General features: G+C 42.0%; 8 protein-coding genes across 8 annotated transcripts; 5 read left to right on the top strand and 3 right to left on the bottom strand.

Annotated features, from left to right (window-relative positions):
- Positions 1-1,417: 1,417 nt before the first annotated feature.
- On the top strand, positions 1,418-2,284 carry HO133_007994 (uncharacterized protein; the record flags this gene model as incomplete). The annotated part of the gene is made up of 3 exons (XM_037298862.1): positions 1,418-1,473; positions 1,581-1,875; positions 1,937-2,284. 3 exons carry the CDS (start codon positions 1,418-1,420, stop codon positions 2,282-2,284), a joined length of 699 nt encoding a protein of 232 aa, XP_037156198.1.
- A 2,158-nt stretch (positions 2,285-4,442) lies between these two features.
- On the bottom strand, positions 4,443-7,881 carry HO133_007993 (uncharacterized protein; the record flags this gene model as incomplete). Its single annotated transcript, XM_037298861.1, has 2 exons — positions 4,443-7,746; positions 7,805-7,881. The coding sequence occupies 2 exons, from the start codon at positions 7,879-7,881 to the stop codon at positions 4,443-4,445; spliced, it is 3,381 nt and encodes a 1,126-aa protein (XP_037156197.1).
- An 883-nt stretch (positions 7,882-8,764) lies between these two features.
- Positions 8,765-10,478, top strand: HO133_007992 (uncharacterized protein; the record flags this gene model as incomplete). Its single annotated transcript, XM_037298860.1, has 4 exons — positions 8,765-8,854; positions 8,905-9,151; positions 9,213-10,229; positions 10,285-10,478. 4 exons carry the CDS (start codon positions 8,765-8,767, stop codon positions 10,476-10,478), a joined length of 1,548 nt encoding a protein of 515 aa, XP_037156196.1.
- Positions 10,479-10,540: 62 nt separating this feature from the next.
- Positions 10,541-11,670, bottom strand: HO133_007991 (uncharacterized protein; the record flags this gene model as incomplete). Its single annotated transcript, XM_037298859.1, has 5 exons — positions 10,541-10,780; positions 10,836-11,159; positions 11,207-11,275; positions 11,333-11,564; positions 11,615-11,670. The coding sequence occupies 5 exons, from the start codon at positions 11,668-11,670 to the stop codon at positions 10,541-10,543; spliced, it is 921 nt and encodes a 306-aa protein (XP_037156195.1).
- Positions 11,671-12,488: 818 nt separating this feature from the next.
- Positions 12,489-12,890, top strand: HO133_007990 (uncharacterized protein; the record flags this gene model as incomplete). The annotated part of the gene is made up of 4 exons (XM_037298858.1): positions 12,489-12,546; positions 12,608-12,642; positions 12,720-12,792; positions 12,853-12,890. The coding sequence occupies 4 exons, from the start codon at positions 12,489-12,491 to the stop codon at positions 12,888-12,890; spliced, it is 204 nt and encodes a 67-aa protein (XP_037156194.1).
- Positions 12,891-13,223: 333 nt separating this feature from the next.
- HO133_007989 (uncharacterized protein) lies at positions 13,224-14,991 on the top strand (the record flags this gene model as incomplete). Its single annotated transcript, XM_037298857.1, has 6 exons — positions 13,224-13,451; positions 13,508-13,579; positions 13,847-13,864; positions 13,907-13,919; positions 14,336-14,727; positions 14,785-14,991. 6 exons carry the CDS (start codon positions 13,224-13,226, stop codon positions 14,989-14,991), a joined length of 930 nt encoding a protein of 309 aa, XP_037156193.1.
- A 388-nt stretch (positions 14,992-15,379) lies between these two features.
- HO133_007988 (uncharacterized protein) lies at positions 15,380-16,894 on the top strand (the record flags this gene model as incomplete). The annotated part of the gene is made up of 5 exons (XM_037298856.1): positions 15,380-15,593; positions 15,659-15,997; positions 16,060-16,110; positions 16,268-16,458; positions 16,631-16,894. The coding sequence occupies 5 exons, from the start codon at positions 15,380-15,382 to the stop codon at positions 16,892-16,894; spliced, it is 1,059 nt and encodes a 352-aa protein (XP_037156192.1).
- Positions 16,895-23,518: 6,624 nt separating this feature from the next.
- On the bottom strand, positions 23,519-26,180 carry HO133_007987 (uncharacterized protein; the record flags this gene model as incomplete). The annotated part of the gene is made up of 5 exons (XM_037298855.1): positions 23,519-24,830; positions 24,887-25,178; positions 25,259-25,631; positions 25,693-25,901; positions 25,955-26,180. The coding sequence occupies 5 exons, from the start codon at positions 26,178-26,180 to the stop codon at positions 23,519-23,521; spliced, it is 2,412 nt and encodes an 803-aa protein (XP_037156191.1).
- Positions 26,181-26,231: the final 51 nt, after the last annotated feature.

The following is a 26,231-nucleotide window of genomic DNA, read 5'->3' as shown; positions in this document are numbered from 1 at the left end:
TAATAATAATAATAATAATAATAATAATAATAATAATAATAATAATAATTAATAGAAATAAACTATAATAGATATTAAAATTAACTTTTTATTAATTAAATATAAACTAATTTAAAGTTAATTAACTCTTTAAGAAACTTATTATTAATATATCTTCTTCTTTTTCTATTAAAATTTAAAATTTTTTTCTATTTATAAAATTCGATCTTATAGTTCTAAGTAAATCTTAAATTAAAGTATTTTTTCTCTTCGAGAGTCGAATTTAATCTCGAAATTAGATTTAAAAATTAACTACTTTTTATAAATTTAGTTTATAAGCTTAAACTTATTTAAGATTACTTTAATAACTTATTAAATTATATCTTAAGTAATAAAAAATTATTAACTTATACTTTATATTTAAGTAAAATTTAATATAAAAATATAATTAATATATATAAAAGAATAAGATAAAGCTAAGCTAGATAATTTTAAATTTATATATATAATTAATTATAAATTCGATAGATCTACGCTTCTTAATTAGATATCGCGAATAAATAAATTAATATTCGTAATTATTAAAATCTCTTTTTCTACTTTTAATAATATAATAACTTTACTATCTTCTATTAAAATTAAATTTTTTTCTTAACTTATAGATCGCAATTTATAATTTTCGAATATAGTAAAATTATAAAGTTTAATCTTATAATTCTTTAAAGATAAGAAATTTAAATATTACTTATTAAAGATCGCTTATTAAATTTACTCGACAGCTCTAATTAAAAAAATAGATTATAAATTTAATTTATAAATTTACTCGTTTAATAATAAAGAGTATAATTCGATAAGAATTTATACTTTTAAAATATAAATTAGTAATTCGCTCTATAATTAACGATATATCTACGCGTTAAAAGATTTTTATATAAATTCTAAAGTATTTTCTATTAAGTTATCTTAATAAAGCTTTAATAAATAGATATTTAAATATTTTAATAATTCTTATTATCTAAGAAGTGTAATAATAGCTAAGAAAGTAATCTATTTAGACTAGCGTATTATATATTATATTAAAGAGATATTAGTCTATAATAGTTAGATTACTATTATAGGGGTTAAATGTCAGTTATTACGCATTTCTAGAGCGGTGTTGCAATTAGGTACCTAGCACCGCCCGAGTCTCGGCGCTACGCTGCGCAGCGGGGCGGCTTAGCGGAGCGGCTTTATGGGGCGAGGAGCCCGGCAAGAATCCGCCCCAGCCCGCCCCGTTGCGAAAGTCTAGTATAGATCGAAACTTAAATCAGTAAAGTATAGATAAAATCAATGTTTGCGTTTTCGCGGAGATGTTTTTTCTCTTGAGCCAAACCTTTTTGTGGTTCGCAAAATGTCACGACTCTAGAAACCGGCCTGAATCCACCTGTCAACCACTACCATGCAGCCTCAATTAAGTCTGCTACGGCCGCTCAAATACAGGATTTTTCCACTATCGTAATTGTTAAAGGCTCATTTCCGGTCCCCCAGGTTTATGAAAAACTAGTACGAACGCTTTTGGCTCAAAGATATCCTACGATTCATTTCCAGCTCCCAACTTGCAGCAACACAGACAGCACACTTTTTCCACAGCTCTCACTCGTCGACGACGCATTAGCCATCCGCACCGAGCTGAATCCCCAGATTGAACATGAGGGCGAGACTGTGGTGCTGGTCATGCACTCCTACGGCGGTCTAGTAGGCAGTGAAGCCGCAACTGAAGAGCTCAGCTACGCCAAACGCAAAGCTCAAGGTCTACCAGGAGGCGTCCTCCATCTCTTCCTTTATTCTGCGTTCCTGCTCAATGAGGGCCAGTCCGTATTAAGCAGGTTTGGCGAATCGCCCAACAATGACGTCAAAGTAAGTACGTCGTGTACTTTCATTTTCTTTCCAAAATCCCAAAAAACTCATAGACATCTAGCCCGACGGCCGCTTCTACATCCTACATGGCGACCGAACGCTCTACAGCGACCTCCCACCATCCGAGGCATCGCTATGGGCCTCGCGGCTGATTCCGCAACCGTATCGGGTGCAGACCACCAAGCTCACTCGCGCCGCCTGGCGCTACATTCCCTCCACCTATCTCATCTGCGAGAACGATCAGGCCGCTCCCCCTCAGTACCAGGAGATGTTCGCCGCGAGCGCGAAAGCGCAGGTGCAAAGGTGCAGCTCGGGACACTCGCCGCACCTGAGCCAGCCTGAGATGCTCGTTGAGAAGATCCACGAGGCGTCGCAGAAGGCGGTTGCGGTGCGTGAAGGATGGAGGTAAGGGAGATCTAGGGCTCCCGGTTCAGCTATAGGGGTTAGAGCTATGAGACGGGAGAGGCGGAAGAGGCGTTGGTATAAGATTACAGATCGCTGCTCCTAACCCGAATCGGAGTTATGCCTCACTCAACTCTCCATTCGTAGCATGTCAATACCTCAGCTCTAGAGCACGTCCAGCGTAGCTAGACGTCAACTGATAGATAGAGGAGCGCTCGATAAGTCACCTCGTGCACCGACCCACTCACTTAAGATCGGAGTTCTCCAACCCCGCGCCTTGAACAGCCAAGGATCATGGACGGATTGTTCGCAAGATCAAATGTAGATGAGAGGAATGTAGCAAAAGTCATGCATAGAGGGCGAAACCCTCAATGAATCCATAAAATCCCTACGCAGCGCCAGAAAAAAATGCTGTGCTTTAATAACTTTTCCAGAAAACATTATTCATAGAGAGTAAACGCCCTTGATGCAATTGTATAAGTCCTGCAATTCAGACGCGATGTCAGAAAAAAGTGATAGTCTTCCTAGAATTTTCACTAAAAGACCGTTATTCCATCTATAAACAAAGCATTCTCCTACACGTCAAATCCTCTCTATCTAACATTCCTCAACAGCAAAACCCACCCTATTCTACTCGATACGCACTGCTCCATCTGCACCTCAACAATCCCCGAACCACATCTAGGAACACGGTGCGACCCTTGTAGACCCCTGGTTCGTAGAATGCAGAATAACAACGTACAAGCCACGCCACTACGGCCTCGAAGATATCGAGAGTCATCACTCGTCAGCCGGTGATGGAGAGAAGGGAGAGGATAATACAGGTAAGGAAATGATCGAATAAAGAGGCAGGGAGGGAGGGACAGTCGACGAGTTTGTGACGACTCAATTGTTGATTTCGGTGCAAGTTTGTCTCCACTGATATGATAGAATATCGTTTATGCCGTATTCACAACAGATATCAGCGGTGCACTGTAAGGAAGTGTCCCGATCAAATTTGTCACCCGCAAGAACGAACGGACGAAGTACCTCGATGGAGTCTAACGATAGAGACGGAGGGTTGATCTGGGCACGGACAACAGTCGACAAGGACCGCTGAGTTTGGATTACTCGAAGAGGATGGGGTTTCGGACCTCAACCGTTGAGACTGCTATCTCGGTGGACGATCTCATGGGCACCTGCTTCATTTGTAGATTTCTGTGTTTTACAGATGTTATCTGATGAGGACCGCAGTAAAGTATGGGTTTGGAATGCGTTAGATAACGTTGATTGCTCATGAAGTATATCTCTGCTCATTCTGACGGGAAGAACTTTTCACCCTGGAGATCTACCTCAACAAGAAGTATATATATATAATATCCAATATGCCCAGGGCAAGTTGTACGTACGCCCTCGACGCTCAATCAATGCGAAACGTAGAATGCTCTCTTGATGCAAATAAGTCGGTCATTAAATTTTCAATCTCCTCGTCGATATCCTTGTTATACACGCTGCCGACGCTCTCGTCATCGCCGCCTTAGAAGCAATAAAGCTCCGCTTTGAGACTCAGGATCTCGGTCCTTCCTGGTCGAGACTGTCAATCATCACATTTCCGTCATCCAATCCGTGAAATGCCCCCTCCGTACTCTTCCAGGCTTGTCTGCAATCCTGCGACTTAGCTCCTTGGGCGGCGAGTATGCGCATGAGGTCATCAATCTTTCTCCGTAGAAACCAGACATTAAAGTCTTCCCGAAGCTGGACGCCAGCGCCTTCTTGTCCACCGGGATGCTGAGTTTGTCCATGAACGTGGTCAGGGATTAGTTCACGTGCTTGGCGTGTTCAAGATCTTTGCCGGTCTCGTGGCCTCTGAAGAGCGTGTGAGGGTCCTCTCCCATGAGCACAATGACGACAGCCGGGGCTCCCCCGCTCTCCTACCCTCTCAGGTCGACCACCATGCATTCTAGCCCATTTGTCGCGCTTCTCGGTCTTTCCACGACTGCCTTTCCTGCTGTCATGGCTAATATAACAGTAACGGCCAACAATGCTGCTTCTTAGGCGGAACCAGACAGATACAAGAGAGACGCAGCACTCAAGACGAAAAGAGGTACATGGACAAGACTATGCCGGTCCGTGTCCATGCCGCAAGATGGATCGGCCTACTTAGTGCACCTCGCCCGAGGCCTTTGTTACAACCGTATGTTGAACTGCTGCTTGCCCGGCTGCTCCATCAACGGGTATCTAGCCTTCAGCGCCTCAAGCTCGTTCCACCGCTCCTGCTTCTCGTATATTAGCGAGAGCTGTTCCGCAATCACTAGTATTCGTGGGCTATCTGCCGACAAAACCTTCTCCTTTGCAATGATGTTCAAGACCTCCAGGCAATCCGTCTCCGCCTTCTCCAATCGTTCCGTTGCAATCAGCACGCGTATATACCCTAATTTGGCAACAATCCAGTCTGGATGGTCCTTTGGGACAACTTGTAGCACCTCCTTGAGCACTGTCTCCGCTTCTCCCCATCGGCTCGCACGCACGTACGCCTGCGTTAGGTTCGCCTTCGTCATTGACATGCCGGGATGCGCCTCACCCAAAGTGCGGCGAAGGATGGGAGCAACCTTATCGAGGATCGCGATGGCCTCGTCGGGACGCTGCCGTGTGGTGAGCACTCTGGCCAGATCGTTCATCGACCAGAGGGTATACGCATGCTCCTCGCCTAGTATCCTCTTTCGAGCCGCCAGCACGTTCGACACGAGCCGCTCGGCGGCTGGAAGGCGCTCTCTGGCGACGCAGAAGCTCATGCCGAGCTCGTTACGCACCATGAGGGTGTCCGGGTGGTTGGGGCCGAAGAGCCGCTTGCGTTTATGAAGGACTTCGACCAGTAAGGCGCGGCTGGCGTGCTTGTCGCAGAGGTGGTGGTATGTGCGGGCCAGGTTGAACATGGCCGTCAGGGTCAGAGGGTCGTCAGGGCCTAAACGCTTCACCAGGCCTTTGACGGCACGTTCCCCAGCCCGTTTGGACCAATCCAATTTCCCAGCGAACCAGAGCGAGAGTGTCAAGTCCGAGAGAGTAATGCAATAGGGGACGTGTTCCGGTTTCCAAGGTGGCCATGTCATCCAGTCTGCAAAGGAAGGGCGCGCATACCAGTTGGTTTCAAGGATGTGGCGCTGGGCCGCAATGCATGGTATGAGATCGAAGAGATTGAAGTTGGACTGCGCGAGACTGCGCTGTGCCTCAATTGTGTGCATGTGGAATCTGCCGAGCTTCTTGGCCCTGAACTTGAGGACGTCGACTTGATATGAGCTTGCCCGCTTCCAAAGACCATTTTCAGCAAACACCCAGGCAAACCGCTCGATCTCTGTTGCCCTTTCCACGGTATCCGGTCCGACCGTGTTATATAGTGACTTTAGCGCTCGCAAGCAAGCCTCGATGTGCGGCAACAATGACCTCCGAAATCCCTGGCCTGATGCCTCCATGTGTGGAGATATGCATTGCGCCAGTACAGCGACGGCAGCATTGAGCCAGCGTTTCTGGTCTGTCTCGGAGAGTCTGTCCTTTGCCCATCGCTGAATTACCGGATGCAGCGACAGAAGGCCCCTCTTTGGGTCATGATCGATGATGGAGTAGTTGTAAAGAATACTCAGCGCCGTTCGTAGCCGAAATTGAGACCCTTCATCCCATTCTGATGTGGTTTCGGCTAGACCGGGAGTGACATGGAGTTGTTTCCCTGTCTTAATGCCTTCCCAGGATCTCTGAAACATAGCCTCAGGTATAGAGTCGAAGTGCATGAAGGCGGATAGATGGATCAAGTCCACAGCGTCCCTATACTCTAGAGATCTGCGACTCGCAATTCTCTGAAACGGGATCTCCCAAGTCGTGATTATATTGGCTTCATCAGCGGTGCTAATGCTCTTGGATACAATCATCTCTTTCCTGTGCCCTAGGTAGTGCCTCAGATACATCTCTAGTGTGTAAATGTTGCGACGAATACTCGTGCCTGCGTTGGCTATTGCAAGTGCCAAGTAGCCGAGCTCAGATGTAATCTTTTGTGCAGTCCGTCGACTGTCTGACTTTGGAGAAGGCGATGCATCCTTGGGAAACGCGGTTTTGAGCAAGAGGTTAACGGCATCTTCTGGCTCCAAGCCGCTAAAGCGAAGATGGCCGGCTGTGGCGTAGATTTCAGCTCCTGGATTGCGAGTCGTGATCAGGATGTGGCCGCTGCCGCCAACAGGAAAGTACTTCGAAACATCCATTTCAGGATCGTCAGCATTATCGATCACGAGTAACCATGGCTTCGTACATCGGGAGAGCCAATACAACCCACCCGTGAAGGTCGCTCCTTTTCCCATTTGTTGGCCGAGCGAGGCAAAGCTATTCTCGGCATTTTCCTCGCTGCTCGCATCAATCCAGAACACACCCCAGTATCTTGATTTATTGTCTTCTGCATATCTCAAGCAGAACTGGGTCTTGCCGGCACCGCCGAGTCCATATATAACAAAAATTTTGTGTCGATTGGCTTCGTCCAGGTGGTTGACTGGACCTAGCTTCTCCCGTACGAATTCTGCGTGAAAAATCCTACCGGTAAAGTAGGTACTGGAGCAGCGTGGGATGATGAACCATTCGTTACGGTTAGGCTTGTTACCATCGCCGGACATAAGATATCGGAGCGGTGGCTTCAACAAATCTTCTGCTTCAAGTTGCCGTTCATGTCCCAGCGCTTCCATATCCTTGTCCCATCTGTAATGGATTAAAGCAGGCGCAGTCGTGATATATCGTGCTAGTGCTTCGAGAATAACTCGGTAACCGTCATCGTGGACGTCTGAAAATTTGTTCATGACGTCGTGAGTTGCGAATATACCGCACCGTTCAGTGTTGTCCCACGTAGGCGCTGCGGAGTCCTCTTCCACAACAGCAAAGCTCACGTCGCCCGCTTTGGTCTTCCTTTGCTCCCACAGATTATAGACAGCAAATCGTTTCATGAGCGGCGCAAATTGATCGGTGATCTCTTGTAGCATCTCTGATCCTCTCAGAAGGTTTAACAAGAATTGGCTCGGGCCCAGCGTGTCGTGATGCCACAAAAGCAAACTCTCCTTCCGTACGCCATTGTGTGGGGTCCCAAGGAAAATAATTGAGTGTGTGGACATGAACACCGAGCGAAGGTGCTCCACCGCTTGCGCACGTCTTGTTGAGGAAAATGCGAGTGCTCGCTTCACAAGTAAACCTCCGAAGCCATGGCACACGAAGATGATAGGCCGCTTGAATGCATCTACCAGCTGGCGATCCGCGCAAAGCTCAGCCACAAGGCTGTTCGCGAACGGCAATATTCGATCAGCGGATGCCTCGCCAGGAGACGAGAAGACATCGGTATTGTAGTGGTAAACAAGAACTCGGACGTTGTATCGCTCGTGTGGGAACAGGTCTCGGAGCCATAGGACGCCTGAGTTTATGTCCGTCCATGCCTCGAGTCCGCTTTCGAGAATACCATGGACAGCAACGATGCTACAATGTTCAATTAGTCGGAGAAACGGACACAAGACGAAGCATGGCAACAACTGACTCTGCAACGGGAACTCTTGTCGCACCGTACGACGAAGGCTTGAAAGTGGTGGGCGCAGTGAGCTCTGAGATGGCCATTCCTTACTCTGCTAAGACCCTACACGGGAGAACCATGGTGCCCAGAGCGGCAGCTGATGCGCTGAAGCGTGGCTGGCAGGACGACAGTATAGTGTCTTTGAGCAAGTGGAGAGTCCGATGGATCAAACGCGAATGCAAGTTGTGTCCTGGGTTTACCATCGTTGCAGCCTTCGTCCTATTTGAAATTCGGAGGTTTCAGCCCACGCAAGTGGGGGTGGGGGACGAAAGTGCCGGCCTCCAATCGCTTATCTCATGAACCTCAACGATTGATTGTTCATATATCTCCAGCATTTTCCAATACATACCATTCACGTAAAATTCATCACTCGTACTCTATATATGCTAAACAGCTATTGCAAGAAGCTTGGTACGAGTACTGTTTTAAAACTTATGATGAGCAACTTCACTTCATGAAATAAAGGGTCGCACACCAGGAAGCCGGCCAGGAAATCTTTTTCCCCATGAACGATCTCGATGTTGGCTAAAGTACTAAGGTAGACTAGCCTCTCAGCTCGGCGCGTAGCATCGTTCCGGAGGAATCCCAGCCCCCCCCCGGCGTTAAGGTAGATAAGGTACGACTAGCAAATCACGTTCCATACCATATGTACCCGCCCGGGGAAGTCGGTGACACAGAGAAGTATGCAAGGTCGGAACACCGCCTAGCCAAGATGCGCCTAGTCTGTTCCAGAATAGCAACGAGACCGTGCCACGCTATTCGGCCCCTGCTCAGTTCCTTACTTTAGCTTACTGGATCCTAGCTCAAGCGACTTAAAAGCAAGCGGATAAAGTAGCGTCTGCCATTCCAGGTTTATACTTTAGATACTTTACATATCTCGCCCCTCACTGTGCGCTTGGTTTACACTTTATAACCTTTCCTTCAAGTATGGCTCAGTCTTATTACTCTCTCCTCGCCTTTCTAATCCTCATCACCCTCTGTTGTTGGAGACTTATCCACAATTACCAGACTCGTCAGGTACGTCTCGTCCAGTTCTCGAACGGAATCCAGGCTCATACGAAAAGCAGGCTCATAAGCTATTTGCCGAGCAGTATGGATGTCTACCAGCGCCTCGAATTCAGAACCAGAGACCCTGGGGCGTAGATCGACTCGAGCAGATTTTCCGCGGCGATAGAGAGTCGCGCTTGATGGAGCTCTTTATGTTCCATTTCAGGCAGACAGGAAATACCGTTGAAGAAGTCTTTATTGGTACAACAGCGTTCGACACAATTGAACCCGCCAACCTCGAAGCCTTGCTATCGACCAACTTCAAAGGTACCTCTTCCACAGACTCTCAATGACACTACTGCTCCTTGAGTCACCTAATCTCAAACAGACTTTTCCATGGGTAGACGTCGAGAAATCACATTTCCAATGTTTGGTGACGGCATTTTCAATCAAGAAGGTGCGGCATGGAAGCATTCTCGAGACTTGCTACGACCACCGCTTCAGCATAAACACTACGAAAATTTAACTGCTTTTAAACAAGGTGTGGATGACTTGATCGATATCTTATCCAGCCAGTCTGCTGTGATTGATCTGCAGCCTCTTTTCTTCCGCTTAACACTTGATACCGCTACAGAATTTCTCTTTGGCGAGTCAGTGAACAGCCTCAAAGCACCCAAGTCGGCTAACGAGCAAACTTTTGGCGAAGTTTTTAATTCAGCTCAAGCGACTGTAACTCAGCGCTTCCGACTTCCGGGTTTCTATTGGATGATAGGCGGGTCCAAGTTCCGAAAGGCTTGCAACAATGTGCACTGCTTTGCGGATGAGATCATCAATCGCAACTTATCGCGCAGCTCTGGGGAAGGCCGCGTCTTTCTGGACGCGGTAGCTGAGAGCACAGCAGATCGTGACGCCTTGAGAGGTCAAATCATCAGCCTTCTGGTGGCGGGTCGAGACAGTACAGCCTGCTTAATGACATGGACTTTCTTCCTACTCGTTCGTCATCCAAAGGTTCTGGAGAAGCTGCGAACAGAGATCAACTGTAATTGCTCTGATCCAGCTAGTCTTACGAGGGCAGACCTTCGAAAGATGAGCTACCTTCAGAACGTCCTCAACGAGACTTTGCGACTCTACCCATCTGTTCCTGTAAACACTCGTACAGCCAAAAGGACGACCGTACTGCCAACAGGTGGGGGACCAGACCGAACAGCCCCAGTGCTCATTCCGAAGGGTTCAACGGTTGCGTACTCCATTTACGCCATGCACAGAAGACCGGACCTGTATGGCATGGACGCTGAGCTCTTCCGTCCGGAGAGATGGGACGAAGACATGCCAATGCGTCGTGATAAGACCAACGCAACGTGGGGCTACCTTCCCTTCAATGGAGGCCCCAGGATCTGCCTTGGCCGTAAGTTGCAGGTCAACCGAAAGAATCCTGGCGAATATACTGACCTCTTCTTCAGTGGATTTCGCGCTTACCGAAGCCGCGTATACAGTGGTCCGGCTCCTTCACCATTTCCCCGTCATACGATTACCAGCGGGCCAAAAGGTCGAGATCATGGGTGTGGAGAAGCAGACCATGACTCTTGTGCTTTCATCTACGGAAGGCTGCATGGTGGACTTTGCCTCTAGAGAAGAGCAGGAACAAGATGCATGAACTTATTCTCACAACATGTGACTTCTTCTATCTAGACTAGGTTTTGACAAATGCCACGGGAACTATCGCAGCAGCTCATCCGCTTCCTGGGAGCGTTTCGAATTGAGCATGTCAACAGCATACTTCCAACGCCGTGAGACCACCTCAGGCGCTTCCTTTGAGTACCGCAGCAAAGCAGCCACAACGAGTCTATATCCAGGGGAAGTGCGGCTCTCGAATTTGCACATGTTCCTATGATCACCTGGAAGACCGGCTCGCTCCGTACTATCCAGAATCGGAGCTGCGGAGGATTCTTCGACGACCTGCCAGACATCAGCATTACCCGTCCCATTCCAAAGAGGAGGAGCATTGACGGACGTAGTCCTGTGTAACTCCCATGTTCGTCTTCTCCTGTTCCCAGAAGAAGAAGATGTGAAAATCCTTCATGAGTGGTACAAACATGTCGGTGATGTTCTGCAGCACTTCTGAACCTTCCTGCACGGCATCGAGAAGCTGCCCTTCGGTGTCTAGAATTTTAGAGGGCACCAAGGCTCCGATCATGCGACGACTGGTCGAAGCGAGCTTAGCTTTATTGCCGCCGTCGTGAGGCGTCCCCAAGAACAAAATTCCAAACGTCGAGACGTAAATCGAATGCACATGCTGAATGGACTTGCTGGTGCGGCTTGCGGAATACGCAATCGCCTGCGGACAGTCAATCTGTGGCTCATGGATGGCCATCTCTGTCTTACACGTTTCACGACAATGCCACCAAGTGAGTGGCAGACGAAGATAATGGGCCGTTGGGTCGCATCTTCCAGCTATTTGCTTCATCTTAGTCGCCATAGCTGAGCTCCACCTTTGCCCACCCGACTCACCTCGCGATCTGCCACCAATTGGGCAATCAACGTATGCGCGTGCTGTAGAATGCGGTCTGACGAGGTCTTGCCGAACATTGCCGTCACGTTTGCGTCGTAGCCATAAGTTAGGATTCGAGAATTCTTCAGATTGGACGGCAGAAGATCGAGGTCCTTGAGCCACATCTTCTCGGACCCCCCCGTAGTCCATGTCCTGAAGGGGTCGCCATTGAGCCCGTGGACGGCAACGATGCTATGCGCATTAGCAGGCCTTTGCCTACGCGTGGGGTATTGTTGACATGCTCTACAACCGGATCATCGCCTCTATACAGCTCAGTCAGACCAGTAATTGGCGTCATATATGTATTTGAACTGCTTAGTAAGTCTTGAATGACGAGTACAGAAGAAGTAGGATGATGAAGGGATTAATTGCTGAAGAGCGACACAATTCTAAGAGAATTTTCTCGGCGGCTTAAATGCCGCGTAGAGTACAAGTAAAGTAGCCTCTCTGCGACTGCTAAGAAAAGACTGCAGAAGAAGGCTGAGTTTCAATAAAAATATCCGGGAAAACCAGAACTGAACACATCCAGCGCCTTGATCGTCGGCGAAGTGCATGCGTTACGGCGTAGAAGACGATTGCTCCTCTTTGGGGTTTCCGATATTTCCCCTGACAAAGGGTTACGGCTGCCACCCATCACACCAGGCCACAATGCAGTACCCCCGCGCCTGAAGTACCTAGTTCACAGCTGAACAGGGTCTTCAACCGCCCTCCTCTCGCCCGGCCAGCTCTCTCCACCCATCCATCTTTAGGCTGTGCGCGCTGGTGTAATAAATAGCAATGTAGAACCAAACGTCCAGCTATTAGTAGAGGAGAGAAGACTATGGAGTGGGATCGCGCAGGGAGAAGGGCAGCGCTTAAAACCCTAAGGTGGGTGAGTGCCCTAAAAGCGGCAGCCTTGCAAGGATCGAGTGCGACCTCCACAGCAGATTGTGATTGCCAAGACATGTTTTCTCGGACTTAAGACTAGTTCGGACTCAGCATCGTATGACATCAATCCGGACCCCCACCTCGATCTCTCCATCATCGCTCCAACCTACCTTACACAACGATAACCTCGAACGTCCCTATACATCCATAAACCACCAGACAAAAATATACCACATCCACCTCGTCAAGATGCCCGACTCCAAAGAACAAGCCCAAGCCGCTGAGCAAGAGGCCCAAAACGCAAAAGGTAGCGTAACCCTTCCCCCCCACTCTCTCCGTGATACAGCTCACTGACAGACCCACCCTAGACCCCAGCCACCCTGCCCATCCCCAACACCCAAAGGTAACTCCCCAATTCCATCCCCCCCCCATCCACCCCCACACGCCCCTCCATTGACAGCACGCTGACACGAGCCCCAGCACGGTGAATGGCTCAAGAACGCCGGCAAGAAGTTCGGCAACGCCGCCATCTTCGGCGCCGGGGCCACGGCCGGTAGGGATGCCATCCAGGGCGCGATCAACCAAGTGTAGCGCGTTCTCATTGCGTGGCCAGGGTCGGATGCCATCCAGGGGGCTATCAGTAACGCGTGAAGGCTTTCGTGACGGGAAATCGTCGGGATGGGGATGGGGATGGGGGAGCGGGATGTACGCGAAGCTGATGCTGGGGGGTTTTTACACAAGGGGGTAGCATAGCATAGCATAGCAAAACATCTTACTTGAAGTTGTGCGTTTCTCATTGGGTGCAGAGGTTCATGAACGACCCGTGTCTCACGTCAAGATGCATGCATGCTACGAGTACTCCCCAAAGGTGAAAGCTCAGATCCGTTGTCCTCAAACGGAATTGATAGCACTACAGTCGTCCATGTGTCCCGTTAGAAGGCATGAGAAACAACTACCACGGATCCTTCTTCAATGTCAGTGTCAATGTCAATCCCACCAACCAAGTCCCCAAAACAGCTCTACCGTGACGCTGTTCCCAACGCGAAAGCCGACCTAGGGACGCCACCCAGGAAGATTTCAACGCCCTCACATCCCATCGGCCCAACCTTGGTGAACCCTGGAGTCAAATCCAAGCAACGACAGAAGCCATCCGTGCCCTTCTCGGCGCTTTATTCTCCCCCGTCCAAACCGGCGATTTTCGTCGCGAGACAGGTCTCACGTGCAGTTTCTTCGCCTTAAAGGAAAGATGCTGACTCCGAAATCTGCAGGTCGGGACACAACCAGCCAGGTCGGGAGCTGTCTGCAAGGGTTGGAAGGACCATGAATGGAGGCCAGATATCGTGAGAAAAGCGTTCCGCCATCTGGACGGGCCGTCTTCCTTGCTGCGGGAAAAATGTCCAGGGCGAGATCAAATCTCAGTGGACTACTCGAAGACTTGGCCGCTTTCCCGATTCCAGAAAAAATCCCACCCGAGGCTTCGCAAACACGCGCGTCTGTCGCCAGGAAGTACGAGGGCACCATTCTCAACGCTCGCACGGACCAGAGATTCGGACGAGACCACGATCGGATCCAGTGTTCTTGACTGGTTTCGTTGCTCCGTTTTACAGGAAGCCGTGGGTGCAGATGTGAGTGCATGGCCTCGCGCGAGATGTGCGCTGTTGATGCAGGAGTTCGAGTCAAGTCAGCTTCAGTGTCTGAAACATGGGAAGCATCCTGGCTCGAGATAGTTTGCTGTTCGGCGCGGGCGGGCGAGGGATGTTGTTTGGATTTTAGGCGATCCCGAGATACGAACGGTTTGACTGATTGCTGGTCAAGAACAAGACGCGATGGGGCGAGGTTGAAAGATGGACAGCGGTGGGATACAGATCTAGGTACTGTATACTCTCGTAATTATAGTCCTTATGACAGAAACCATAGCAGAGCAGAATGAATCACATTTCTCTATTTTTGGGAGAAACGCTTACCAATCCCGGTGGTTCATGTGTTTGCTATGCTCAACACCATCTGCAATCCCTTTCCCTTTTGGGCAGGCATCATGCAGGGTTCCTTAGTATCGAGCAGAAATAAAATGAGACATGTCTTTTGGACAAGGACAGATAAAGCAGCTGCCTCGCCTCAAATTCTGGTTCCAAACTTCGCGTCGCCTTACGAGAACAGCTTTCCCCAACTCCCTGCTCTTCTGATCATACCGCACTTGCCAGTCGGTACCATGGCGGAGCAAGCATACTTCGGTCGTTTCCAGACCTTCGCCCCAGACCCGCAAGCCACCGTCCTCGAAAACTTCGCGCAGCTCGCCATCTCGAATGGCTGGGGGAAGAAGAGCCAGGAGTACAAGGACGAGAGAAAGAGCTACATGATCGCTCTGGCCGATACCCACATCGAAAGCATCGAGAGAGGTGGCGCGGCGGGAACGCTGGCGGGCTTGCAAGGGCTGTGTAAGGAGCTGCGAGTCTGTCCTATCCCGACATCGATCACTCAGTGCAAGAAGGTCTGTCACGAATGCTCGGACCGGGCGTGTTGGGTTATCACTAACCCGGCTTGCCAGAAATTGAGGACGGTCCATGTCTGTATCGTCGACCTCATCGACAATCGACGCCTCGGCGGCACTCGAGTCCATATTTTTCCCTGCCATCGTGAGCTCCAACAGCACATTAAGAAGAGAAAGCATTATTTCCCCAAGTACGAAGCGAAAGAGAAGGAAGGTGGCCTTTTGAAAGTCCTGCTGCGGAAGATAAAGGGGTATGAGGCCTGAGGGGGAGCGCTGGCATGATGAGAGCAAGTTGATGCTTGATATTTGGCTGTTGAAGAAGGGAAGGGCGGGTCGTGTCAGCAGACTGCTACTTGTGTATTGAAGCAGACCAATGCTATAGCGCAATTCTAATTACAAGCTCGAGTGGTTGTTTCCCTCTTGATTTTGCGTGGAAAGTCTTTGACTCTATAGTAGCAACTGCAACTTATTAAGCACATCTGGTACCTTGTGATCCAGCGCAGACCATTCTTCGTCGGTGTAAGAATTTGAATGGATACTCAGTTTGAGCCGCGGATGACGTTGGAACGTTGCTCTCCCCGCTCCCCCACGCAACCCCACCATACAACCGCCGTGCATCTAGACTTGAGCATCAATCCAATCACAAAGCGTCATGAGGTTTTCCTGGAGCGATGGCAGTGCGGCTCACCCCAAGATTGTCATCACCGCTCAGGACGATGACTTTGACCAAGTCACCATTCAAAATTGGAGAGCAGAAGGCTTTGAAGTATCCTACTTGCCCTTCACTGGTTTGCGAAATGATTATGTCCATACCCTTCAACATCTGGCTGATCCGCTAGAGCTTGGCGAGAACTTTGCGATAGTAGGTCTGCTTGCTCTACTCGTATCAATAGCAATTGGAGCTAGTAGCTAATGCTTCGATTCTCCGCAGCTTATGGAGAAGCAGCCTCGGAAGCACTCGATGTGGCTGTGAAGCCGATGCCGAAACTGTGCGCTTTGATAGCATACTATCCCGAGAAGGTCCCTGCACCTGGTGCTGGGTTTCCTCCGAGCCACAACGTTGCAATTCATTTCGCTGGTCCACAAAGCAAGACGCCCAATTGTCGCTGTTACTCATATCCAGGTGTTGAGGCGGGATTTGCAGAAGAGAACCTTGAGCAGTATGACAAGGTATCCGCGAGCCTAGCATGGTCGAGATCGTTAGCAGTCTTGAGAAAAGGATTTGAGGTTGAAGTTGATCTTGAGAAGATTTGGGACGACCATGTGGCGTGTGAGTTCTTCTTATTTAGAGAAAGTTGGCCTTGAAGCAGCTAACAGGTGGTCTCGGGGAAGTGGAATTCGTGACCAAAGACGCCGACGCAACAATGTCGACGATGGTCGCTCGTACGTACATTTCGGCGAAGATCCTTCCGATATGGTACTGAAATTGAGTCGCGAAACTCTTTCCGGGAGCGAATTGACCTGTTCTGCTCCCGAGACCTGTCTTGCAACTCAACGTATCTACCTTGAAGAAGGAATACTGACCCCGAAATGTGCGTAGAACCATACGTCAATCATATTCCTACTATGACAGGCGGCATCGGGTATAAGGATCTCCACCGCTTCTATCGCGATTACTTCATTCCTGGAAATCCACCCTCACTAAAGATGAAACTTCTGTCGCGGACAGTTGGCACAGACCGTGTAGTTGATGAGATGTATATGTCGTTCGAACACACCCAAGTAATGCCAGTAAGTCATTTTTCCGATTTTCCGATTTCTTCCTTCTTGTCGAGACTGCTTTTCGAGTCGCGAGACAAGCTGCAGGAGCAAATTAATCTTGCCACCCTTCTTACTCCCCAGTTATGTCTAGTTGATTGATTCCTTATCTACAGGTGGAAATGCTGACTCCGAAATGTGCTAGTGGCTTTTGCCAGATGTAGAACCCACGAATAAACATGTCGAGGTTGCGCTCGTGGTAATCGTATGTATTCGAGGAGGCAAATTATACCATGAGCACATATACTGGGATCAAGCTAGTGTTCTCGTACAGATTGGACTGTTGGACCCAAAGCTCGTACCAGGTGGAAAGGGCCAGGGCCGCTTGCCTGTAGTCGATGGCGCCGGCGCGAGGAAAGTTGTTGATGAGAGCAGCATCAGAAGTAATGAGCTCATAAGCAGCTGGTGATTAATTAAACAATATATTCATCGCTGTTAGCCGTGGGGCTGCTGTCTTGCTTGACCTCTAGTGTTAGGGACTCAATGGTGTGTGTGGTAACTCTGTATTGTAGTATGAAGAGAATACTATCTATGTAGGATTATTACAAGTGTGGGTTTCACAGCAAGGTAGAAAGGCCGAAAGGCCTTGGCACGCTAAGCCTAATTGGGTTATAACACAAGTAAGGTTATTAGAATCGTGATATTACCTTTCCCTTTAATTTGAAACTTCGGCGATGACTATTATATAGTAGATATCGATCTTATAAAAAGTATATCTAAACGTATACGAAGTAATATTCTTAAGTATATTAACTCAATATTCTATAATGAGTTTAAGATCTTCTTATAAGTCGATATAGTTACTATAAATTAGTAGCGCTAATAGAGGAGATTATTTTGAAGGTTTTTTAAATAATAAATAAGGGCTAACGGCCTCGGAGTAATAATAATAAAAATCTGCTATTAGATTTGAATATTCTACTATATTCGTAAATAGTTATTAGAATAAATTTTTCTTAATCTTAGAGTCTCTATATCTAATTTTATATATTAGATATCTCCTCTTATTAATTAAGAGGTTATTTTTTTATTTATTTAGTTTAAATTAAACTATTTCTTTAATATCGTAAATTTCGCTTTTTTCATTAATATTAATAGAAGGCGATGAAGGCTTAATCTATTCTAATAGTAGATCGCTATTATTAAGATATAATAGCTATAAATAAAAGATAAAGTAGATATTATTTATAAAAGTCGAGAGTTCTAACTTATAAGCGAAATTATTTAAAGCTTTAATAATTTTAAATAATTTGAAATTCTTATAATTTAGTAATTTATTAAGGCGTATAATTTTAATATTTCTTTTATTAAATATAATTATATCTCTAACTCTAAATTCTAATATAAAGAGTTAATAACGATTAGCTTATTTTTTTTATAAAGCTTATAATTATTTAAGCTAACTTCTTAGATAATTTCTTATAATATTTATCTTCTCGATAAATCTATTAGCTAATTTAATATCTCTCTTTACTCTTTAATTAGCGAATTAATTCTAAAAAGTAAGAGATTCTATTTTCGAGCGAGGAATATATTTTTTAATAAAAAGAAATAGTAATACGCTCGATAAGGTATTCTTATCGAAGTTAGTTTTAAACTCTACTATTAATAATAAATTCACCTAATTATCTTAATTATAATTAATATAAACTCTAAAATATTATTTTAGAGTAATATTAGCGTTCTTTATTTATTTATTAATTTCGAGGTAAAACGTAGTAGAAAGTTTAGATTTAGTTTTAATTCTTTTATATAGTCTTCTTTAGAAATATATTATAAACTAAGTACCTCGATCGGAGATAATAATAAATAAATATTCTTTCTCTCGCTATATGAATTCGATAAAGGTTTAAATTATTATCTTCACTTTTAAGAAGTCTAAAAGAACGAATTTCTTCTTTTTATTAAGTCTATTTATAACTATTATAATATATTAATAGAAGTATCTATATCTGAGATAGATAGATAATAATATAATAAAGTTAATAGAAATATCTTATTAATATTATTTAAGAATAAAAAAAAATTTAAATAGATCTTATTTACTCTTTCTATAAGTTTTAAATCTCTTATAAATATAATAGCTCTTAATATAGCGAGTAATAAAATTCATTATTCTTAGTTAATAGTAGTATCTACTTAATCTATCGTAAATTAATAATCTATTAGCGTGGCCTTTAAGTAAAGAGTTATAAATATCTCTAATAATCTTAATTTATAATTTGAGAACATCTAATATATATAATCTATTATTAACGTATAATAGTTTATTATAAAAATAATAATTATCTAATTTTAGCTTAAAATTATTCTTAATTATTTTAAGTAATAGCTTTCTCTATTTAGATATCTTTAATTAAATAATTTCTTAAGCGATATTATTATGATTATAAGTATTTTTTATCTAATATAATAATTTAGAAGTATTAGTAATAGAGACTTCTCTCGATTCTTCTATAAATTTCTCTTAAGAAATCTCTATCGAGGCTCTTAATAATAATTCTTTATTAGACTTCTTATTATTAATATTATTTTATTCGCTAAGTTTATATAGTATTATAATTAGAGAGATAATACTTTCTTTTATATTATCTAGAAGTATAATAATAAGATATATAGCGTTCTTAATATCTTCGTTAAGATTATTATTTTTAAGAATTATATAGTATTAATAATAAGTATAATCGTTATTCTCATTTTTAGATAGATCTCTTACTTATTAAATAAGATTATTAGATTTAATATTTTATTTTCTTAAACGATAGATAATATAAAAGTTAAATTTAAAAAGAAACTTCGCTTATCTTACTTAGCGAAAGTTAAATTATTTAAAAGATATAAAGTATTATAAGTTTTTATAATTTAAAATAACTTTAATAAAATCCTTAATAGAGATATCAGCTAATTTAGAATACTATTCCTCGAAGATTTATATTATAATTATAAGTTTCTTATTATAAATATCGTAGTTATACTCTATAGAAGATATCTTTTTAAAGAGAAATATTATAGATTTAAGTACTTCGTCTTTATCTTCTTATAATAAAATAATAGTAACTATAAAATTAGACGCGTTCGTTTCTAGTTATATCTTTTTATTTAAGTTAAAGTAAATAAGTATAAAAGTAGTAATAAAAGCTTTTTTAAGCGTTTTAAAAGCGAGTTATTTAGAATATTCTTAAGCTTATAAATAGATAAAGTCTTTCTTCTATTAAGTATAAATAAAATTCGTTAGAGATATAGCGATTTTAGAGTATCTCGTAATAAACTTTTAATAGAAATTAGTAAATTCTAGAAATATTTATATATCTTTAATATATCTAGATTTCTTTCATTAAGTAATAGCCTTAATTTTCTTTATATCTATTTTTACTTCTTTTATTATAATAATTAATTCTAGATATTTAACTCTAATAATATAAAAATTATATTTATTAATATTAAGATAGAGATTAGCTTATCGAAGTTTTTTTAACACCTTTTCTACGTGCTAAATATACTTATCTTTAATATTACTATAGATAAGAATATCGTCTAGATAGATAGTATAGAATATATTTAGATATTCGCGTAAGATGTTATTAATAAATATCTAAAAAGTGGTAAGAGTATTATATAACTCGAAAGATATTACTATATATTCGAATAGACTATATCGAGTAAGAAATATAATTTTTTCTTCGTAATCCTTTTTTACTCTAATTTCGTTAAAAGCGACTATAATATCGAATTTACTATATATCCTTACCGCGTATAGTTTAGCGAGAGTCTCTTTAATTAATAGAGAGATATTTTAATTAAAGATAGTAAGTATATTAAGAGCTCTATAGTTTACGTATAGTCTAAGTCCTTTATTAAATTTCTTTATAATTAGAATAGATACTATATAGAAAGAAGTACTTAATTTAATATAATCTTTTCTTAATATTTTATTAATATATTTCTTTATAATTAATATCTAGTTTTTAAAGAGTCTATAAGTCTTTTTCGATAGTAGAATAACTTTTTTTTTAAGATATATTTTATAATTAATAGAGCGATAAAAGGGAAGTTTATTAATTTTAATTAAGTTTTAAACGTCTAGCTATTTATAATATACTATAAAAATTTATTCTTATAGCTATTTTATAGTTAAAGGTTTCTTTCTTAGTTTATAAAAGAATTTTTTATAATCTTTTATTATAATAGCGGTAATATTAGTAATAAACTTCGCTTTCTTATTAATAGAGTTAAAAAGTTATTTAAAGTCTTAGAATTATATAATAATAACTTAATTCTCTAATTTTTTAGTTATCTTAATAAAGATATAAGCGAAGATCTTTACTATATTCTTTTTTTTAAATATAATCTTTATTATATAATTTAAGTCCTTTTTTAAAAATTTATTATTACTCTAAATAGTAATAGATTTATTATATAATAAATAGTTAGATATATAGTAATCTAAATTAAATATAATAATTTTAAATCTAAAGAATATATAAGAGTTATATTATTCTAGCTATAATATCTCTAGAATAATATTAAATCGTTTTAATAAGATAATTAAGTATTAAAGTTCTTTTATATAATCTTCTAAAATAAGTTTTATTAAGACTATATATATAATATTAGAAATAAAAATAGATTTATTATTAACTAATTGTAATCTATAAAATTATATTAATATTACTTTAAATAGCTTATTTACTTTAATAAAAGATATATCTATAAAGCTTAATACTAAAGCTTTAATATTCGAGAGATAATTAATCTTAATTTATTTTATTAATATAATAATTTTTCTATAAAAATCTAATTAATATTTATTCTATAAAGAGATTTTAATAGTAATAATATACGCGGATAGAGAGACGGAAGCGAGTATCTTTTCTATTTCTAACTCTTTAATTCTTATATATAAGGCTTTTAGGTTTCTAATAACGACTTAATTAAAGATATTTAATTTTCTAATTCTTATAATAATTTAATAAGAACGTTCTTCTCTACGCCGACGGCTTTTAGAATTATATTGATCTATTCTTTTATTAATAAATCTATATTTTTATATAGAGTACTATTATTACTAAAACGATATTTAGTTTTTAAATATTTAAAATATCTATCTTCTTTTTAAATTTTATTTATTAATAACTTAGAATATTTATATTCTCATATATAGAAATTTTCGATAGTAATATTATTATTTCTTTTAGTAGAGAAAGAATTATATTAATTATTTAAGAGTATAGAATTTTTATAACTATTATTAATTTTATTAATCTCTTTCTTACTTTTTAAATCTAACGCGTTATTAATAGCCCGAAGATTTATATTTAATACTTATAAGAAAATAATTAATTTTCGAAAAGTACTAAAAGGCTATTCTAAAATTCGATATCTTAGATATATAAAGATTAATTATTTTAAATTAAATATCTTATAGATATTAGTAAATTCTAAAAGAGTAATAGCTATAGAGAATTATATATAGAAATTCTTAAACGATTTCTTCTTATCTATTACTTTTATATTAAATTTAAAATTAAATATCTTAATATTTAATTTAATAATCTTATTATATATTTCGAATATATTATCTAATTTATTAATTATTTCTTAGATAATTTAGTATAAGTCTAAGATATCTTTATCTACTCTTATTTTAATAATATTATATATAGTAGATTTATAATAATTTCGTATATAATCGATTTTTTTAAATTTAATAGAGAAGATTATAGCACTTTATTTAAACTTCGCTTTAAGATATTAATATTAGCTATCTCACTTATCTTAATCATTAATATTATAAAAATTCGAGACGTCAAGGTATCGTTTATTTAATTCTATACCCTCTACGTAATTTATAATAGAGGTATAGCGTAAGTTTCGATAGAGGCTATTAATAGAGATACTCGGCTAATAAGATATAATCTCTATATCTTTCTTATCGAAGTTTTCTAAATTAGCTAATATAAAAGATTATTACTTCTTTAACTATTACTCTTTACATCTTAAGTCTTACTTAAATTTCTTATTTTCTTTAATAAATTCTATAGTATTAATACGATATCTATTATATAAACCTCGAAGTTTATTATTAATTTCTCGCTTATAGAATAATTAATTATTACTATTACTTAGCTAGATAATAATTATTAATATCTTTATCTTAGCTTAAGCGATATTATAGTTAAGTTCTTTATTTTATTATTAAAGTATCTTAATATTATAATTAGTAGTTCGAAAGCTTTCTATTAATATCTTTAATTTATTATATTAAATATTAGAAGTTTTAATAGCACTTTTTATAAAATCCTGCGAGTTAATAATAAAGGCAAAGATTATAATTAACTCTTCTTCGATAATATTCGTAAATTACACTTTAATATAACTTAAATTAAGTTTAATAGTATATCTTCTAATAATAGAATACTTTCTCTTACATTATACGAATAATCTAGCTTTACTAATATTTAGAACCTTCTTATTAAAATTCTTAAGTTCTTCTAAACGATATTATATTTATAATTTACTTATAATAATTTAACTTTAAATATTATCTAGATTTAGAATTAAGGAGTTTATAGCTAATATTAAGCTAATAGAAGTACGGAGGAGGTTTAATCTAGAGTCTATTCCTTTTAATATATTAAAGATATTTATTTTCTTTAAATTCTTATTTAATCTAGCTAGATTAGCCTTTATATAAATAAAAAACTTTCTTTTAAATAATCTTTCGAGTAGTAAGCTTCTTCAGCTATGACTACTAACTTCTTAATAATATACTCTCTTCTTAATTACACGTTTAGTATAACTAGTAAGTAGGTCGCTATCGCTCCAGAAGAAAGATAGATAGTATTATATCAGGGACTCAATGATGTGTGTGGTAACTCTGTATTGTAGTATGAAGAGAATACTATCTATGTAGGATTATTATAAGTGTGGGTTTCACAGCAAGGTAGAAAGGCCGAAAGGCCTTAATACGCTAAGCCCAATTGGGCCATAACACAAGTAAGGTCAGTAAGTAAGGTCATTGGAACCGTGACATCTAGAGAGAGCTTTGCAGCATCGAGAGTTGCGGGCTGACAGCTTCCTTGCTTTTCAATGTCATCACACTCCCTCTTTGCGCGATGTTAACTAAATCCACTACGTCTCTAGGCTTCTCTATTGTAAGACCGGCTATTAGCACACCTAGAAAGGTGTCACCAACACCATTGACGCTAACAACCTGATCGCTCGACACAGTCTCCACAGGTGGGAATAGCCGCATGTAGACCCCACCAATAACATTATTGCCATCAGTCGAACGAGAAAGAACATAAGGTGCAGCATCAGGCGATGTCAAGCGATCATCTCCCGGCCGAAGCATCTGGGTCATGAGGACTCCATGCTCACCCAGTGTAGTTAAAATGCAAGGAATGAACGGCAATAGACGAATGCTTTGCTGTGGAGCTCCTTGATCGACCAGTAAATTGTTTGTTAAGGACACAAGCTTTTCTCGGGATCCTGAACTCGATAGTCCTATAGAATCAATCATGCGCCACCAGTCTTCTCGATCGAAAAGACCAGCGTCGCACGCAGCATCGTGCATTGAAGACAACTCTAGGGCATTGGGCGTAGCCAGACTGATCGAATGATTCGGCACCGCCGCCAAGCTAGCATCGGTTTGAAGGCTCGCTGGGAACGCCCTCCTTGACTTTGCTGCAGAGACTGGCTCAAATGCAACCTTTGCTCCAGCAGCTTTAGCTGTGTCGAGCCATTTTCGAAGTGTGTTGGAGTGCCAATTTGCATCAACTACAAGCCATTTCGGCTTGCAAGCGTCAAAGTGAGGTTTCCAGAGGGAATCGAAGTCCCCACTTGTATCTTCTAATATGTTCATATCTGCCATTGCTAACAACATGTGCTTCTGCGCATCGTTGACTGCAACATACTGCGCCGTGTGGGATCTTGAACCCCTTGTCTGGACCCCAACGGTCTGTAAACCTCGTTCAGCCAGGAGATTGATGGCGGTAGAACCGGCTACGTCGTCTGCAACGCTACTACAGAGGCGTACCGAAGACCTAAGATAGTGTAGAGCAGTTGCGACATTCTGGCCGACGCCACCTAAGGTTTGAGTGATAGAAGCTGGATTGGACGTATGGAGCTGCGGCTGGCTTGACAAATCCGCAGAAGGCGGCGGAATGTAGTCACAAGATAGGTCTATTGCCAAGCTGCCAGCAACAACGACGTCTACTGTACTGGTGTGCGAGAAGGCTGTGCCCATGAAATTAGAGGAGGCTTTCAGTGACCGTGCAGCTTCTGCAGCAGGAGCATCCACCAATTGGCTAGCCCTCCTGTCAACGACAGGAGGTCTAGTAGTCCTGAAAAGTCCGGCTTTTAGCTGGAGATCTTCGCCGATTCATGGCTATGCTCTCACCAATCCTGTCTTCTCTGTTCCAGGTTCGATAGGTGAACAGCTACTTTTGTGCCACGAGCAACGTTGGCCTCGACCAAAGCCTTGTTCGCTGTGATCGATTCTCCCTTTGTGATTTCGCGAATTCGCTCTAGCACGAAGGGGGTGTTCTCGCTACCCACCGACCCGGATTTTCTTGCATCCCGGAGTGCTTGCGCAATGATGCTACCCATCTCCTTCTTCGCGATCGAATACTCAGCAGGGATTGGATTCGCAAAGAGAAGGCCGGATGTGAGAGACAACCCTTGCTGCGCATCTAGCAAGAGGTTGACTCAGAGCTGCACCTTCAACAACACGCAAGTGCGAGGAACTGGGGGCGGAGGTGTATCCACTCACATATCATAGCCGCGGCTTCTTTTTCGTTCTCGATGGTTAACGGACTTCGACTGCCGCTGTCCCTTGTCCAGAATGCCGGAAAATCAACGTTTCCGTCACGACCATCTGCGAAAGTGGCTACACAGACTCCTTGGGTTTCAAGGTACTCCAGCGTTCGCGGTATGTCAAGAAAGCTTTTACATCCACTGCTTACCACAGCCATCCTGGTACGACCTAGCTCGGTAAGATCTGCACTGATGTCCATGGAGCTTTCACCGCCACTATGCACACCACCAAGGCCCCCCGTGGCGAAGACCTTGATTGCAGCTAAGTGGGCAAGGACCATAGTACCAGATACTGTAGTACCTCCATTAAGCCTTCGGCCTGCGAATCCCTTGCAATTCTACGATAAGTATGGGATCTCACAGATAACTCCACTGAATTGGGAGTGTTACCAATCCACATGTGAATGCAAGATCTCTTCTTGAAATCTTCTTCGTGTCAGGTTTGCCAGCTGACGCCGTAAGTTCAATAAGTTCTTCTGCCTGAAGTCCAACACGAGCAACGCCATTTAGAACGCCAACTGTAGCTGGGATTCCTCCATTGACGCGAACGATCGACTCCAGGTGCGAAGCTAAGGCGACGTTCTCCGGATATGGAAAGCCTGCTCGTTGAGTTAGGTCTTGCGTGGAACAGCTTTATGTCTAGATTATCCACCGTGCGTGTAGATAGTGGTCTCGAGAGCCACCACCGGTTTCTGGGTTTCGATGGCTTCTCTGACTTCCTCGGAAACCTTGATGAAAGGATTCTCTTGAGGGACACTACAACGAGCATGACCTCGATTTTGAAATACTACGTTTGTGCTCACAGAAGAGATCCCCGGATGACAGCGAGGGACAGAAGAAAGGACGGTCGCCGTTCGAAATGGAAAGTTTCGAGCCATGAGCTCGTCTGCTTATTAGGCAAGGTTGTCAAAGCTTTCTCTTTGCAGGTC

Source organism: Letharia lupina (assembly GCF_014066315.1).
Source record: "Letharia lupina isolate WasteWater1 chromosome Unknown contig_4, whole genome shotgun sequence".
Taxonomy (NCBI): domain Eukaryota; kingdom Fungi; phylum Ascomycota; class Lecanoromycetes; order Lecanorales; family Parmeliaceae; genus Letharia; species Letharia lupina.
The sequence above is the reverse complement of the archived record's forward strand: the minus strand, read 5'-3'. Positions and strand labels throughout refer to the sequence as shown.